The sequence below is a fragment of the Ceratotherium simum genome, chromosome 18, assembly GCF_057802395.1.
Source record: "Ceratotherium simum simum isolate JZ-2026a chromosome 18, ASM5780239v1, whole genome shotgun sequence".
In the NCBI taxonomy this organism is placed as follows: Eukaryota; Metazoa; Chordata; class Mammalia; order Perissodactyla; family Rhinocerotidae; genus Ceratotherium; species Ceratotherium simum.
In genome coordinates this window covers 40,230,562-40,246,340 of record NC_141917.1, presented here as the reverse complement: position 1 = coordinate 40,246,340, position 15,779 = coordinate 40,230,562, and the positions used below count along the sequence as shown (strand labels likewise).

The window sequence follows — 15,779 nt, the reverse complement described above, 5'->3', positions numbered from 1 at the left end:
CAGATAATTTAGCATAATTTACCTGTTAAAATATTACCTTTAGACAGAATTATAATAATACCAGGCACATACGTTAAAGTTTTTGAAAAAGATAGAAATCTAAGTGTCAGATATTAGTAAGTCCCAATAGTCATTTTAATGGAGGGGGAGAGTCAGTAGTAGAATTTGAAATGCATGTTTGAGCATATCTGATGTTCTTCACATTCATGACAACTCAGAGGAAATTAGGAAACATATGAAGACTCTGGATGGTGAAAACTGTCTTCCAGCTGCTGGATTTTCTCCACCTTTACGAGTCCTTGGTCTTCATTCCATAGTGGTACTATACAGCATTATCTTGGATTTTTGTGTGCAGGACACTTCTTAAAGTATAAGAAAAAAGTAAAGAGATAATCTGGCTCTTGCTTACTTTCCAACCCCGTTTCTTTTCATGCACCTTCCTAAAACTCTATATTTCAGTCATAATAAACTCAGTTCCTCCACCAAATCAGAGTGTCTCTCGCTTCTAGACTTTCACACATACTGTTCCCTTCCTGGCAAAGTTCTACTCATTAGTTAGACTCCCATTAAGCCCACTTCCTCCGGGAAGTCCCCTGGCTCTTCCAAATCTGGGCAAGGTGGCTTTCCTGAGTACTTCCATAGCCTCTGACCTTTCCCTGGCACTTTTATCCCATTACTCTCTAACTGCCTGCCTACTGACTAAATCCCCCACTGGAGAGGAAACGTCCATGGGGGTAGGCAGTGTGCCCCCAGCACTGACTAACTACTTGTTGTACGAATAAATGAAAAAACAAATGAATGGATGATTCTACTTTATTATTTAAAAGAACTCTTTTGGTTGAGGAAACGTTAAGTAGACAATTTTTATTTCTGTTCTTATAGAGAAGCATTTCTTTTTGTCCTAGTTAAAGTAAAAAAAAAAAAAAGAGGTGAAAAAACTCAACCAAGTTGAGAGGAAAGTATTATACTATCACTGTTCCGTCAGCTGTTCCTGATTCAGTCTCCACATATCTACTCTGCACAAACTTGTGTTTTTTTAAGCCAAAGCTGACTGTGGATCCTGTAGGGAACAAAATAGCACCTTATAGCAAGAAACTATAATAGGAAGTGTGGCTCTGCCCCTCGGCATGCTGGGAACTGATATTAACTACAGCAAACCTTACAACAGCTGGTACTGTGTGTGAGGCTTTCCAAACGTTATCTAATACGCAAAACAAGTGTGTGATTATTTTATCTCCTTTTTACAGATGGAACCACTGAGACACAGAGAGATGAGCAATTTACTCACGTTCACACGCCTAGTGAGAGCCAAGTGTAACTGATTCTGAAGGCCAAGCCTTTAATCCTTAGTCTGTCCTTCCTCCTCTTTGCTGAAAGAGGGCCCAGACTGGGAAAACTATCTGAACAGGTGGCTTGGGTTCCCGAATCATCAAGGAGTAGAAACTGGAAACTGAGGGCCAGGTCACACCTACAGTGATGGGGAGTGTGGCTGTGTGGTTTATAAGGAGGCTGCACAGGGGAGGGACACCAGCCAAGGTCACCCTGTAAGAACACATCCCCACTGCGGGGCCCAGGCTGTACTGTGTACAACGCTGGGAAGAACAGTGTATGTTCAGATAGTACCAAATGTGGTCATTGGGGGACGGCTGTGGTGCACATTCCCCTCCATCCTCACCAGAGCCCAAGAGAAACACACTGAGGAACTAAAGTTAAGTGATTCTCATCTAAAATTTAACCATTTTTTTCCTCAGAGCCTCCAGAAGTAAAGCTGCACCACTAGCTACCCGTTTTCTCAATGAAAACAGTAGCTCAAAAGGCTACTTGGTGTTTTCTGTTGACTAAGCGTTCCCTGGACAGTCTCCCCCTCACCTCCTCCCACCTCTTCAAAGATTTCAGGATTTGATAATCTCGCGGCTCTGGAGGGCTTACGACACCTCCAGCACCACTGTGAGAGTTACGGCCCTCCTACATTAATCAGACAGGAAGAAGAGAAAGCAAGTATCTGCACAGTTGTGTGCCCCTTAAGAAGGATGCGAAAGAACTTGAAATTCTCTCAAAGAATACATATAAATCTCTGGCAGTATTATGCCATATTAAACTCTTAACACAAAGCAATAGAAAACTGGGCGAAGCCAGACCTTTCTGGTGACTGCTGAAGAACAACAAAGGTGTCCTTATCATATATGACTCATTCTTTAAACATCGTGAACCACGTTAGTAAGTAGCCTACAGATCATGCTAGTGACTACAGACAGTGTTTCAAAAACCACTGCCCACCTCATTTATTGGCAACGTTTCCAGTAGACTCTCCTCCTCACTTGCACCCCGAGGCCTGGGTGAAATCCTGGTTCCTGACAACTCATTCTCATAAGGAAAGCCTATGACATCACCAATGGCTACTCCGAGGGAATTGTGAAATTCTTAAATTAATCAGACAGGAAGATGAGGGAGGCTGATATATTTATCTGTAAAATTTTACGTAATCAGCTGTAGCAGGAAGAAACATGCCAGGAGAGCATGTTACAAAGGTGGGAAAGAGGATAAGTTAGTGGGTAAACCTGCCGAAGGATGGCAAAGCCTCTTTGAAGGAATGGATTTAACTTAGTCACAATCAGACAAAAGAGCTGCATGAACAGGCGTGTGTGCTTATTCTCAAAACAAAACAAAATCCCAGGACACAAACTTCTCTTTTCCTACAGTGAAACTGGGAATTCTTCCAAGACTACTTAAAATAACACTTACTGTTCAATTATCTTGTGGGAAAATAGTGATTATGTAGAGTTCCAAAACATAGCCAATTTGCCCACCTCCAGTGGAATTCAAAATACTTTGTTTAGTTAGTAAACAGTATTTATGGTGGTGTAGGTAGTTTTAAACCCACAATCCAGGGGCTGTTATAAATATCTTCCTTTGGTCTATGAGTCTCTAAACTCTCCAAGTGTTCCTTCAATACCAGAGATTTTTCAAGAGATTGTTGACAGACGTATACTTAAAATACTATGGCAAAACATGTTGATTTGATTCAACAAATGTTTATTGAGATCCCATGGGGCTGATAGGTTGCACAACTCGAGGAGGGTAGCATTCCCATACAAATGGTGTGTCCTGTGAGGCAGTACGTGGTGGCCAGACCAACTATGTGCCAGACTCGATTCTAGGCACTGAGGATACATCCATGAATAAGTCAGTCAAAAAGTTCTGGCCTCATGAAACTTATATTCTAGGGGGAAAAGATAGACAATACATTTAATAAGTAAGTAAAACGTATGGTGATGATGAGCAGTGCTTTGTGGGAAAAATGAGCAGGATAGAGTTAGGAGTGTGGGTAGAGGGTATCGAAATCTTTATTAGAATGGTCAGAGAAGGCCTCACAGAGAAGGTGACATTTAAGCAAAGACTTGAAGGAGGTGAAGAAGTAAACCATAGGACTCTGGTGGAAAAGTAGTCCAGGCAATGGGAACAGCAAGTGCACGAGGCCTTTGGCTGGCCCAGAGCTCATGAGTGGGAAGTGGTAGGAGATGACATCAGATTGGTAACGGAGCCAGATCACATAGAGACTTGCATGGCATTGTGAGGACTTGACTTTCCTTTGAGTGAAATGAGAAAGCCATTGGAGGGTTTTCAGTAGAGTAGTGATGTGATCTGACATATTTTAGAAGGATTGTGAAGGCTGCTCTGTTGAAAATGATTGTATCAAGTGAGGCAAAGGTGAAGGAGGTGAAGTATTTAGAAGGCAACTGCAATAGTCCAGGCCAGAGGTGATGGAGGGCCCCAAAAGGGCTGGTGGAAGGAAGGTGGTGAGAAGTGGTCTTATTTTAGATATATTTTGCAGGTAGGGCCTGCAGGATTTCTTGAGAAGTTAGCTTTTGAATACAAAAAAAAAGAATAGTCAAGGACATCGCCAACGTTTTTCACTGAGAAACTAAAAGGATCCAGAGTGGCCACGATCAGATAGGGGGATACTATCAGTAGAGCAAGATTTTGAGATAAGGGAGCTCAGGAGATCAGCACGAGGTATTTTAAGTTTGAGTTGTGTATCAGACATCCAGGGAGATATTTTACTTGAAATTAGAAGCTATTGTATACAATACCCACATTAATGTGAGAAATTTCAAAGCCTACTGTATATAAATGTAAATACTGTTCCTTATATTGTTTAATTCCAGGCCATTGACAACATGAGAGGTCCAGTGAGTTCTATATGGCTACCTGCTTCCTGCTTGTAATGTAAAAGGAGTTTATGATGGAAAGAAGTCACCCGTGGAGACTGTGGGTCTCTAGGAAGGAGGAAGACAGGTAAAGAGAGTTCATTTTTAGCTCTTGGTTGAGAAACATTGCTATTATAAATTTAATAGTTAAACTCTCTGGCATATGTTGAAAGGCAGTTTTAGTATCTAAGCCTCATTATGCTGCCTCAGACTCCTTTGGCTGCCAGATCGCTTCCTCAAATAGTGGGATGGCAGGCTATACCCTCAAGGTCTTTCAGTTCCCTGATGTGGAGTCCACCAACCAAGTTATTTGTAAAACATCTTAAGCCTATTGTTCTGTCTCATAAAAACCCTGGAAATTAGCTTTTGCACTGGAAGCAAATGAATCAATAAAAACTGATTCCATAATGTTGACTCATCCAACATGCAGTTTCTCGAAGTTAAAAACAAAAGCTGAAATATTCCATTTAAAGCCTCGTGATGCTATAAATTCCACATTCTCAGGCCCTGGCAGGGAGGGAAGGAATGATTTTAAGACTACCACATTTTTATAAATCAAAGCCCATGAGATAATAGTTTTCAACGAGATGCTTGGCAGACGGTTGTTTTATCAATGATAAAAACTGGAAAAGCAACATTTGTAAACTGCTTTACAGTTTATAAAACAGTTTCTATGTGCATTATCTCCTTTGATCCTTATAAATAGCCTGTGAAGTCAAGGGTTATAACTATTCCTATTTTCATATAAAGGTACTGAGTCTAAGTGTCTAATTGGCCACAAAGCCTAGATCTGCACTGATGTCCTTTCATTCCAAATCCCCAATTCTTCCTATCATATTAAGTTTGCTTAGAACTCTTCTAGAGGAGAAGTCCTTATTGTTTTCCCATCATATGGGTCATAAACAAATTAACAAACAGGTTCCACCTGTGCTACTTAGCATTCCCTAAAGCCCTCTTCAGATGGAGTTGGATGGATGGAAAAGTTTCAGACAACAACCGGTCACCAGGAAGGTGTGCGTGTCTAAGCCTTATTCACCTTTTGTAAATGAACTTTATTCCAGAAACAGACATTCAGATGTTAACATAAAGGAAAGCTTAAAATTTTAAGACTAGCTGGTGAGGCATGGAGGGTTTTCACAGATCATTGAAGGTCTCCAGACATTCTGGAGCAGCAGATCTATCCCACAGGCAAGTCACAAAAGATGGGTATGTGTGTTTGTGTGTTTGTAGGTATACACAGATTTGTGTCCAGAGCAGGGGAAGGGAGAAGCAAGTGAGAGCAAGGGATATTTAAAGTGTCCTTTCTACTACAGATTTTTATTTATGATAAATAACACAAGCCATTACAAGAATTAGCCATAAAGATTACTTGAACTTAGTGGAAGAAAAATAACAACTCTGGGGTGACAAATGTAGATGAATCAACACTAGGATGGTCTGTGGGGTCCTCAAAGATACTTGGTTCCCTATTTATCCTGCCCCTACTGCTGGCCAAGGCAAAGTCATTGTTGACAGAAGACGTGCCACTTTGCACACCTCTATTAGTCATGTCGAGCAGTGGTTTAATTATATGGGAATAGCATAATAATAATTTATAAAAATATTAACAAGTTTTTCAAATTTAAAACTGCGAGACTATGGGGCCAGCCCGGTGGCATCGAGGTTAAGTTCATGCCTTCCGCGTCGGCGGCGCAGGGTTCGCTGGTTCGGATCCTGGACGAGGACATACTCACCACTCAATAAGCAGTGCTGAGGCAGCGTCCCACATAGAAGACCTACAATTCTACAACTATGAAACACAGCTATGTACTGGGGCTTTGGGGAGAAAAAAAAGAAAAAGAGGAAGATTGGCAACAGATGTTAGCACAGGGCCAATCTTCCTCAAAAAAAAAAAAAGTGCAAGACTATCTTACAGACAGACTTCTAATGCCTTCACAGAATCAAAAATTGGACTAAGTTATAAGTTAGTGAAAATAGCTAAAATGTAATGGAAGGAACAAAGGAATATGTATGTCATGGATTTAAAAATAAAAGCAAACCCTATGAATAAATGAAGTAAATATGTTAAGTGGCACTGCCAGGACAACCTAATGGCAAGAAAATTTTATCTTCAGAAAGAGACATAAAGGACAATATTGGCTAATATTTAAAGGCCATAAGGAAAGACAAAGGTAGGATTATTTTGGAAAAGGGATCAGAATATCCTTCTTGGCCAAGAAGAGGAAGAAATGGACAGAAGCTACTCCAATCTGCATGGAAGCTAATCCACGACAGATGAGAAATGGTTAAGGAGCAGGCGGTGGAGAGAAATAGGGAGGAACTAGTGATGAAGAATCCTGATTTTCTCCCTATATATTCTTACACAGTGCTCATGAGAGTACCTCACATAGACACAGTGGTTGAGTTTTTGAAGTGCTTTACTCTTATTCTCTCACGAGGTGCTCAGAATATTCTAGCTTGGTAGAGATGGGACTCTTTGTGCTCCAGAGAGGTGGTGTGACTTTCCCAAAGTCACCCCGCTAGTGGTGGGGAAGCTGAGGGTTAAACCCTTGTGCTCTGGCTCTTGACTTATATGACAAGTCCCTGTCCATGAAACAATGAAAAGACAGATGCTAACTGTTATCCCTGCCCAGGCAACACTTTTACATAACACAACTTTTAATTCAAAATACTGAATGAAGTTTACCTTACTTTATAAAGTTTACATACAAGAAAATTATATTTAAATATTTTTTATAAATGCCAGTTACATTCTGCTACTCTCCTCCTTGGATACTTATAAACATATGTATATTTGGAACATCTTGTCTCGGTTTTGTGTTAATCTACCCTGTGTTTATTACTTATTAGCTCTGTAATCTTAGGCAAACTACATAACCTTTCTAAGTCTCAGTCCCTTCATTTGTAAAAGGGGGAATAATTTTACAAAGCTCTTAGAGTCATTATGAGTACTAAGTGTTTGGAAAAGAAGGAGTATTCAATGAAGACTAGGTCTTGTTATTACCAATGTACTATATGACGTAATCTTTGTGTGTGTATGTGTGTGTGGGAAGAAGATTCACCCTGAGCTAACATCTGTTGCCAATCTTCCTCTTTTTTTGCTTGAGGATGATTAGCCCTGAGCTAACATCTATGCCAGTCTTCCCCTAATTTGTATGTGGGTCAATGCCACAGCATGGCTGACGAGTGGTGTAAGTCCGCGCCTGGGATCCGAACCTGTGAACTCGGGCTGCCAAAGCAGAGCACACCGAACTTAACCACTATGCCACAGGGCTGGCCATTGACATAATCTTTGATGTCTGTTACAGAATGGAATGTTTCTTCTTTATTTTTTATTTAAAATTCTCTTGCAGACATATCTGTGTAAGACAATCTGTTATAACACACATAGAGCTTTATTACAATTTTTCTTAATTAAATAGTTAAAACTATAATATAAGCTCATATATAGATGGAAATTTTTGTTGGCCATGACACAGGTTGATTATAATTCTCCTCTTTTCTTAAGGAACAAGCATGCTCTAGTCCTTGATGGAACAAGAAAATGCATTTCTACCACTGGAAATACCCCAATTCCCAGACAGTCCTCGTCACACAAATGATTGCAGTGTTCTAAGGTTTTTGAGTCATATAATGAGCTCAGATTGTTCTTGGAAAAAGCCTTCAGATTAGACAAACAGAAACAGTGCATATCACCACGAGCTTCCAGGAAAGGATTTTAAATATATCTCAATCCTTTGTATAATTGTTTGTGATAAGGATTGCATCATCTACATTTGAACATCCTGTGTGTAAAATGAGGGCTCTGGGGCGAGATGATCCTCTGCCTACACTGAAGGGAGAACAGACCACAACTTTACTTACAGACAGAGGGGCGCTCCGGTGCTCTGTGTGGGAGGTAATCTTGCTTTTAAAATTATCCAGCTCATCTGAGACTGTTAAAAAGATTCAAGAATTCTCAAAGCAGCCATATCACCACTATTTCTAGGGTAAAAGTCCACAGTATAATAGAAGCGTAATAAATAACACTAGCAAAAGAACCAAGATTATTTTGTTAAAACCTTATAGATCCCAGTGTAAAATATGCCTATAAATTCTTAGAAACATAGGACATATGGAATAGCTAAAGTTGTACTTTAAAAATAGTGGAGTGTGATTTAAGAAAACTCAGTCTAGAGCCTTAAGTGAGTTGTCAGAAGGAAGGAAAGGGCTGAGAGATGGAGTCAGGCTCAACAAGACAGATTGTAAAGAAAGTCAAAGTAAGCAGAGGAAAAAATTACCAAAAGGCAGCTTCAGAACAAGCAGTAAGGGAGTAAAGAGAAAGGGATGTGCGTGCGTGCGTGCGTGCGTGTGTGTGTGTGTATTATATATATATATATATATATATATATATATATATAATGCCTAAGGGAAAGAGACTCACAGTTTATTAAGGGCATTCACAGTAATACCACTTTCTGTGCCCAAAGTTAACTTGATTAGTATTAGAAGGAAAGTTAATATTTAAACAGTCCTTCCCACATCTGCTACTTCCATAATGTCTGTGCAATTGTCATAAATTAGGAGTGGAGAAGGGCACAGTGCCAACTGTCAAAACAAATAGGCAATCTTGGATTCCAAGTTTCATATTATTTTCCTTGAACCTGAGAGTGGTGACGGCTGCTTGTCCTAACTGTGGCCCATTCCAGCACTGGAGTGGGAAAACCCATTCACCTGGACCCTGCACAGCCCTGCCCTCTGTGGCAAGGCACCTTGGCAAGGCCAGGCTAATGAGAGAGGTCAGGAGGGGACCTGGTCCCTCTAGTGTCCCAGGCCTAGGGAAGAGAAAATGAGCTCCTAATAGCAAGTTAATATAGCTAGTGACACTAAAAGAACATACACTATTAACTACAAGGGGTTCACTTATGTCTCTGGCATTATTCATGGCTGCCTACTCTGCATAAATATCTTCCTCATTGATTCTACTCCACACTCCTTAAAGTCAAGGTCTATGCTTTGTAGTTTCTGCACCTCCCATAGTGTCCAGCCTGTGGTAGATTAGAAGATCACATCCATGACGTGGCCTCTTCTGCTTCTTTGCTTTACGAGACCAGATCAGTGAAAGGACGCAGACTGTCATGCCAGGCCAGCTTTTGTTCTCTTTCCTTCCTGCTTCATGCCTCCACAGGGTTAGCCCCCCAGGTAAGGTTAGCCCTCCAGCCCTCCCTTCTTTTCTTCTTGTGTGGTAGGGTATGCTCATACCAGCTGGTAGCTATATATGGAATTGAAGTAAGTAAGGCCTTGATAAGCCTAATACCACATTTTACCAGGAAGCTCTACACTGGAGTTAAAAGCACTAGCCCAGTCATTAATAGAGTGGTGCCTTGTTTCCCAATAGCCATTGTCCTGTGTTTATATATCTTTCAGGAATGTCATGAGAAGGCCCAGGCAGGATTTAGAAATGTCTGATGTCCCTGGTCTTGACTTAACCCTATCAGTACTAGAATCTCACCATAAACTGCTAATACACTTGTCTTAATGTTTTGTGTGCTTAGAGAGAATCCTGGAGAGAGAAACGAGTAATGTTGCCTGTCACCTTCCCAGGACTTTGCCTGCTAGGTTCTTGTCAACTTTTTGTCCCTTTTTCTCTTCTTCAACTTCCAACCTGCAGTGTGGCCAGTGGTTAAGTTGCCTTACAATCCTCGATAGGCTCATCATCTCTAATAGTTTCTATTACTAATGGTGGCTCTTTCTCTTAGATTTATCCCAACCCAGAAAAATTGTTACTTAAAAAGAATAACCTCAAACTTAATCCCTGATTGTCCTCAGCAAGGCCATGCTTATGAAGTAGACCATCAGAGTGCGTCTTGTTCAGCTCATACTTAAGTGAATCTACTATAGTTCACTTTGTAGAGTACCTCAGGTGAATCATTTGGAAAGGACTTTCATTCAGTCATTCAACAAATAATTATTGATCCCCTACTCAATTCTATATACCACTCTGGGTTCTGAGGACACACCAGTGAACAAAACGATGTCCCTATACTCAGAGACGGGCCGAAGACAGATAATGAACCTATAAACAAATACAGATCATTTCAGATAGTAATAACTGCTATACAGAAAATAAATCAGCATAGACGGCTAGAGCAACCAAGAGTTGTGGTGAAGTGCTAATTTAGATGGGCTTGTCCTAAAGGTCTCTATGAGGAGGAGACATTTGACCTGAGACTGAAAGAAGAGAATCACCCAGCCAATAGAAGATCTTGGAAAGATGGTTCCTTCCAGGAGAAAACCATGTGCAGAAGAAGCTTTGAAACAGGAATGAGTTTGGTGTGTTCGAGAGGCAGACAAAAGACAGAATTCATGGAGCATAGTGAATAAGGGTGAAGGGATAAAATCTGAGATAGGGGAGACAGACTGAGACCAGACCATGGAAGATCCCTTAAGCAATTTTAATTTATTCTAATTGCAGTGGAAAGCCACAGAGAGTTTTAATCGAAGGAGTGATATTACTTGAATCATGTTGTAAAAAGTTCATACTGGCTGCAGTGAGGAGAGTAAAGAAGGGTAAGAAGGGGGCAGGAGATGGGTTGAGACCTGTCACAGCAGTACCTGCAATGGCCAGTATGGGCTTCGATCAGGGGACAGCAAGAAAGATGATGAGAAATGGCCCATTAGCATAGGTATTTTCGTGGTAGAGTCAACAGGACTAGCTAATGGATGAGATGGGGTGAGGGTGAGAGAAAGAGAGGAGTCAAGGATTTTTGGCCTCATCAGCTAGTACAGAAATTCAGATGTTTGTTTTGTCTCAGTTAAGTTTGATACGTCTATTAGGCATTAAAGTGGAGATGTTCGATATGGGTGTCTACAGTTCAGGAAAGAATCAAGGCTGGATATGTAGAATTGTGGGTCCTAAGCAACTTTATCTGCTAGATTCCAAGGTCAAACTGTGACCTTACCATGGTTTATGGTTATCAAAGCTTAATTAGATAATTGTGGGCGATGCACTCTTTCTCATATCCCAAATAATGACAGTACTTGCTACTCTTTGGGTTTCCAACCAGTTCTTATCCTGTTCTTATCTTTCCGAGTGACTGACAAACTCTCTGCAACATACACTGCTTTCCAAGTCTCCTCACATTAGTTAATATTCTTCTCCAGCCTATTCATCTCCACTCCTTAAGACCCACCTCATGATTCACCTCCTCCAAGATGCCTTCTGAGACACACTGCCCTCTCAAGTGAGAATTTCATTTTGTTTCTCTATCACACAGACAGGCATGCTCCAAAATGTGAATAATTTGGATTCTAATGTTTCTTTCAACTTAATTTTTTAGAACCTCAAACATAAGTTCACACAGAGAAAAGGTAATAAATTATAGCTCTTATTTGATAAGCCAACAACAGCCCATTTAATCATTGGGAAGAGCTCTAGAGGATCTAGGATCTGAAGCTCCAGGGTGAGTCTGGAGCCTTCTGCTCCAACAGGGAGATAAGGTTCCAGTGGCAGGACTCCTGTGCAACAGCGGCATCAACTCTGGCAGAAGAGGAGCTACAGCTCTTGCCTAAAGACGACTTTCAGAATCATCTGATTTCCCCTGAGTTGATTTTTATTATTATTATGGGAAACTTAAACCAGCAATGGGGGTATATATTTCCATACCCATGAAGGTAGTGGTATATAAAAGTAACCATTACATAGCATTAAAAAACCGAGGGCCCTTTGGGGCAAAAATAAAAGATGCTAAATGCACTAGAGAAAGGTACCTTTGTAAATTTTGCATGGATGCTTGTGAGGACTCTTTACCAAATGGAGAAGGTAAGGCTGACTTAGAATGAAGCCAGTAGACAAAGCCTTGCTGAAGCAGAAAATTTAGGGAAAAATTCTACCGTCTAGAAATGGCCCGAAGGCAGCATTAGCTAGATGAACATTTACAAAGCTCAGTGGGTACCAGTTTACAGAATAAGAAATGAAGACAAATCTATGTATGTTTCTATGCATTTATGTATGTGTGTATCTATCTATCTGTCTATTAAATGGTCAAAACTGGTATTATGAATTCACTGTGGAATATTTAGAGAAAATTTTCTATCCAGGTTTACACCATCCGATTAATTATCAACCTGAGAGTTATCAACTCGCAAGGAAAGATCCTTCATTTAAGGATGTTTGAGGGCTACCCATTCATAATATATTCGTGCACCAATTCAAACAAGCAATTGGAATCAAATATTAAATCTATTTAGTATTTTTATTCAAATCATAAAGAAGAGACTATTCTTACCAGTTGCCTTTTGGATTTATAAACTGCTGCACTGCATAGCCAAACTGTTCACGTGAAGGACCGGAAAATATCTTTGCTTCCGGGAGACCAACATTGTATGCCATACAACAATTTAAAATGCCTATGAAGAAAAATGAAAACATAGTTCATATTTACAATTTGTGAATATAAATTTGTAATATAATTCTCAAAGGCCACTTAAAAAAACTTGTTTGACATAATAATTATTCTCTTTATTAGTGTTTACCAAGAAATAATAGCTACTGCTTTTTAAGTACTTATTTGGGGCCCTGACACCATGCTAAGAACTCTATATGCATGAGTTATTACCTCTTCATCCTCACAGCAACCCTAGGAGATGGTTGCTATTATTATATTTGTTTTGCAGAGATTTCTGAGGTTTCCGGAAATGTGTATCTCACTGGTGGGAAGTGATAAGGGTAAAGTCAGGATTTGAGCACATGGCTGTCTCACTCAAGAGCGTGAACTCTATAACCACCTATTACCCCTAGGGCTTCTTAAGTAACTTTAGTTCTATTTGTCCTTTCTAACACAGCAAGACTCTAAGCCACCCAAGGGCAGGGTCTGAAGGCTATCTTCTATTTCTTCTAAATCCCCTGAAGATCTTGAATGGACTCTATATGAAACGTCTGTTGAAAAAGCACTGCTGACTACATCAAAGGAGGTAGAAAATTCACAGCTCCTTGAAAATTGCATCACTTTCTTACAGAAGGGATCATTTTTGAGGTTGAAAATGTAGGGGGAGATGTCATATCCTTTTTCCCATAGGAACTGTCAAAAGTGCTTTTTTTTATCATTTCTGAATGCTCAAGAAATGATAATTATTTTCAAAAACAACAAAGACCTTGATAGGATAAAGCCCTGACAGACTTTTTTGAAAAGCCTTGTTTCTGCTGGAAAGGGAGCGAGGGGAAAGAGTTAGGTTGATGAAGTCTCCCTCTCCGACACTGATAGCATTAATGCTGGCCATCCTTCATTCTAGAGAAAGAAGGCTGTGTGGATATTAACGCTCTCTGTGGAGATGGGAATATGCTTCACGCTGTTTAAGATCAGTATTTATTTTTGCAGACACAGAAGGCAGAGTGGACTTTTAAAAACCGACATCAAAGTTCCATTAATATGTGTTTGCACAAAGGATATCCCACTTTCTGGGCAGCAGTGAAAGTGCACAGTATTTCATAAGTCTATTGTTTCGGGCACCGAAAGGATGGAAGAAAAGGGCTTGCTATTCCATTGTGCCTGCGTACTTCTGGGAGCAGATTCTGCAGAGAGCTCCAAAGGAATAATGAAGCCAATGAAGAAGCTTGGGGGACTTCAAGTAGTTAACACGCCTCTCTATGTGCCAAAATCATTGTGCTGCGGATTTGTTCACTCGAGAGAGCTCAGCTTATTATTTCTTAGAAATATGTGCTGCCAGGAAGAGAAGGACAATAATAATTTTGAAATTCTCTGTAGCAAAAGCTACATTTGCAATTTTCTCCTTAATGTCTATTTTTCATATGCATCACCGCTCCTTTTTATTTTTGAGGAAATAAAATGCAAAAGGAAATAACAGCAAATTAACCTGAGAACCAGGACATTCAGAATACTGGTGCTTCCAATCAACAGTTAAACTTCACCCCATTGTGCAGAGCTCAATAAATGCTATTTAAATATGTTACCAATTATCTAACATACTAGTAAAAGCCTGGGGAGTTGATGCCAAACTGCTCCCACTTTTAAAATAGCTAATGCTGGAAAGACCTCATATGACTCTATATATAATGACATCATTTTTTACCCTATTAGTTAGACCTCAGCAGATCATGTAATGACATGAAATCATGATGGAGTTCATTTTATCATCTAGCAGTTAAATTTTATTTTGTATATATTACCAATTCAGAAATAAGGAAACTGGAGCTCATTTTATCATCTAACAGTTAAATTTTATTATATATGTGCATATATATGTGTAAATATACACTTATATGTATATATACAGATATGTACATGTATATACACACATATAGAAAATATTGTCAAAAAATGTAAATCAGATCATTTCATCTCTCTGCTTAAAATACCCCAATGTCTTGCCATTACACTGAGAACAAAATCCGATTTCCTTACCATAGTTTCAAAGATCCTCCATGATCTGGCATTTGTGTATCTGGTGACTTTACTTTCCACCTCCCTCCTTGCTTACTGTGGTCCAGCCACAGTGGCTTTCCTTCTGTCCTTTGAACACATGCAACTCATTCTGCTTATGGCCTTTGCAGCTGCTCGACCCACTGCCTACAACATTCTTCCCAACTCGACATTTATGTCTTGGCACCTACTCATCATTTAGGTCTTTGCTCAAATGGGTCTCAGCTCTCCTCATGGAGACCTCCCCTGACTCCCCTATCTAGCAGCCCACACCATTCCATCACTACACCACTATCACAGCACTTATTATCTGAAATTATCTTATGTATCTGCATGGTTTGGTGTCTGTCTCTGTCTACTAAAATCAAAGCTCCTTGAGAGCTCAGACCTTGTTTCTTTTATTCATTCTTATTTTCTCAGCCCCTAGGATAATACTTGTTGAATGAAATGAATTTTCAATTAATATATGTTTTTCAATAATGATTTGGTACATACAGAAAATTAGGGGGAAAAAGATCACTCATAATCATAGCATTCTGATGCAAGTGCAGTTAATTTGAATGTTATTTCCCTCCAGCATTTTTTCGTGTATTATTTAAACCATAATGTATATCCCAATTTGTGTCCTACTATTTCTTGATGCTTATGTCTCCCTGCTTATTTCAGAATCATCTTAACTCATTTGATCCCCACAACATTGTAAAACAGAAAACCTGGGTATTTTTACCAATGTGCGAATAAGGAAACTAGAACTCCTGGAGGTTAAATGTTTTTTTTCTCAATGTCACACAACTGGTGGCTGAGCTCTGAGTCTTGGTCTGGCTCATCTTCTCAACCTTATTGTCCAGAATTTCCATTCATAAAGGGTCTGCTCGTTTTCTTCACAAAATATGTCTTTCTCCATCACTATTCCTTCATTCCATTTTCCCTAAATCTTTTCTTTTCTGCTTCTTAAATCCTTCTCAAGACCTTGCCTCTTTTGATAAATCTGGATAATCTCAGTTCACTATACTTATTTCTTCTCAAATATATACTTATAGTTCACTGTCTATGTCACCGTTTCACACTTAGCCTATGAAAGCTAATTAGCAAATATAAATTTATGTAAGTATTCTATCTAATTCAATGTCTATTTCTTCCTTGCAATACTAAT

General features: G+C 39.7%; 1 protein-coding gene across 2 annotated transcripts in view; it reads right to left on the bottom strand.

Moving 5' to 3' along the window:
* ITGA2 (integrin subunit alpha 2) overlaps positions 1-15,779 on the bottom strand; it is an 88,427-nt gene that overhangs the window by 52,757 nt on the left and 19,891 nt on the right. For both annotated transcript variants that reach the window (XM_004422801.3, XM_087443266.1), the window contains exon 2: positions 12,476-12,596. In XM_004422801.3, the coding sequence (XP_004422858.2) occupies positions 12,476-12,596 (121 nt within the window). The remainder of the gene's footprint in view (positions 1-12,475; positions 12,597-15,779) is intronic.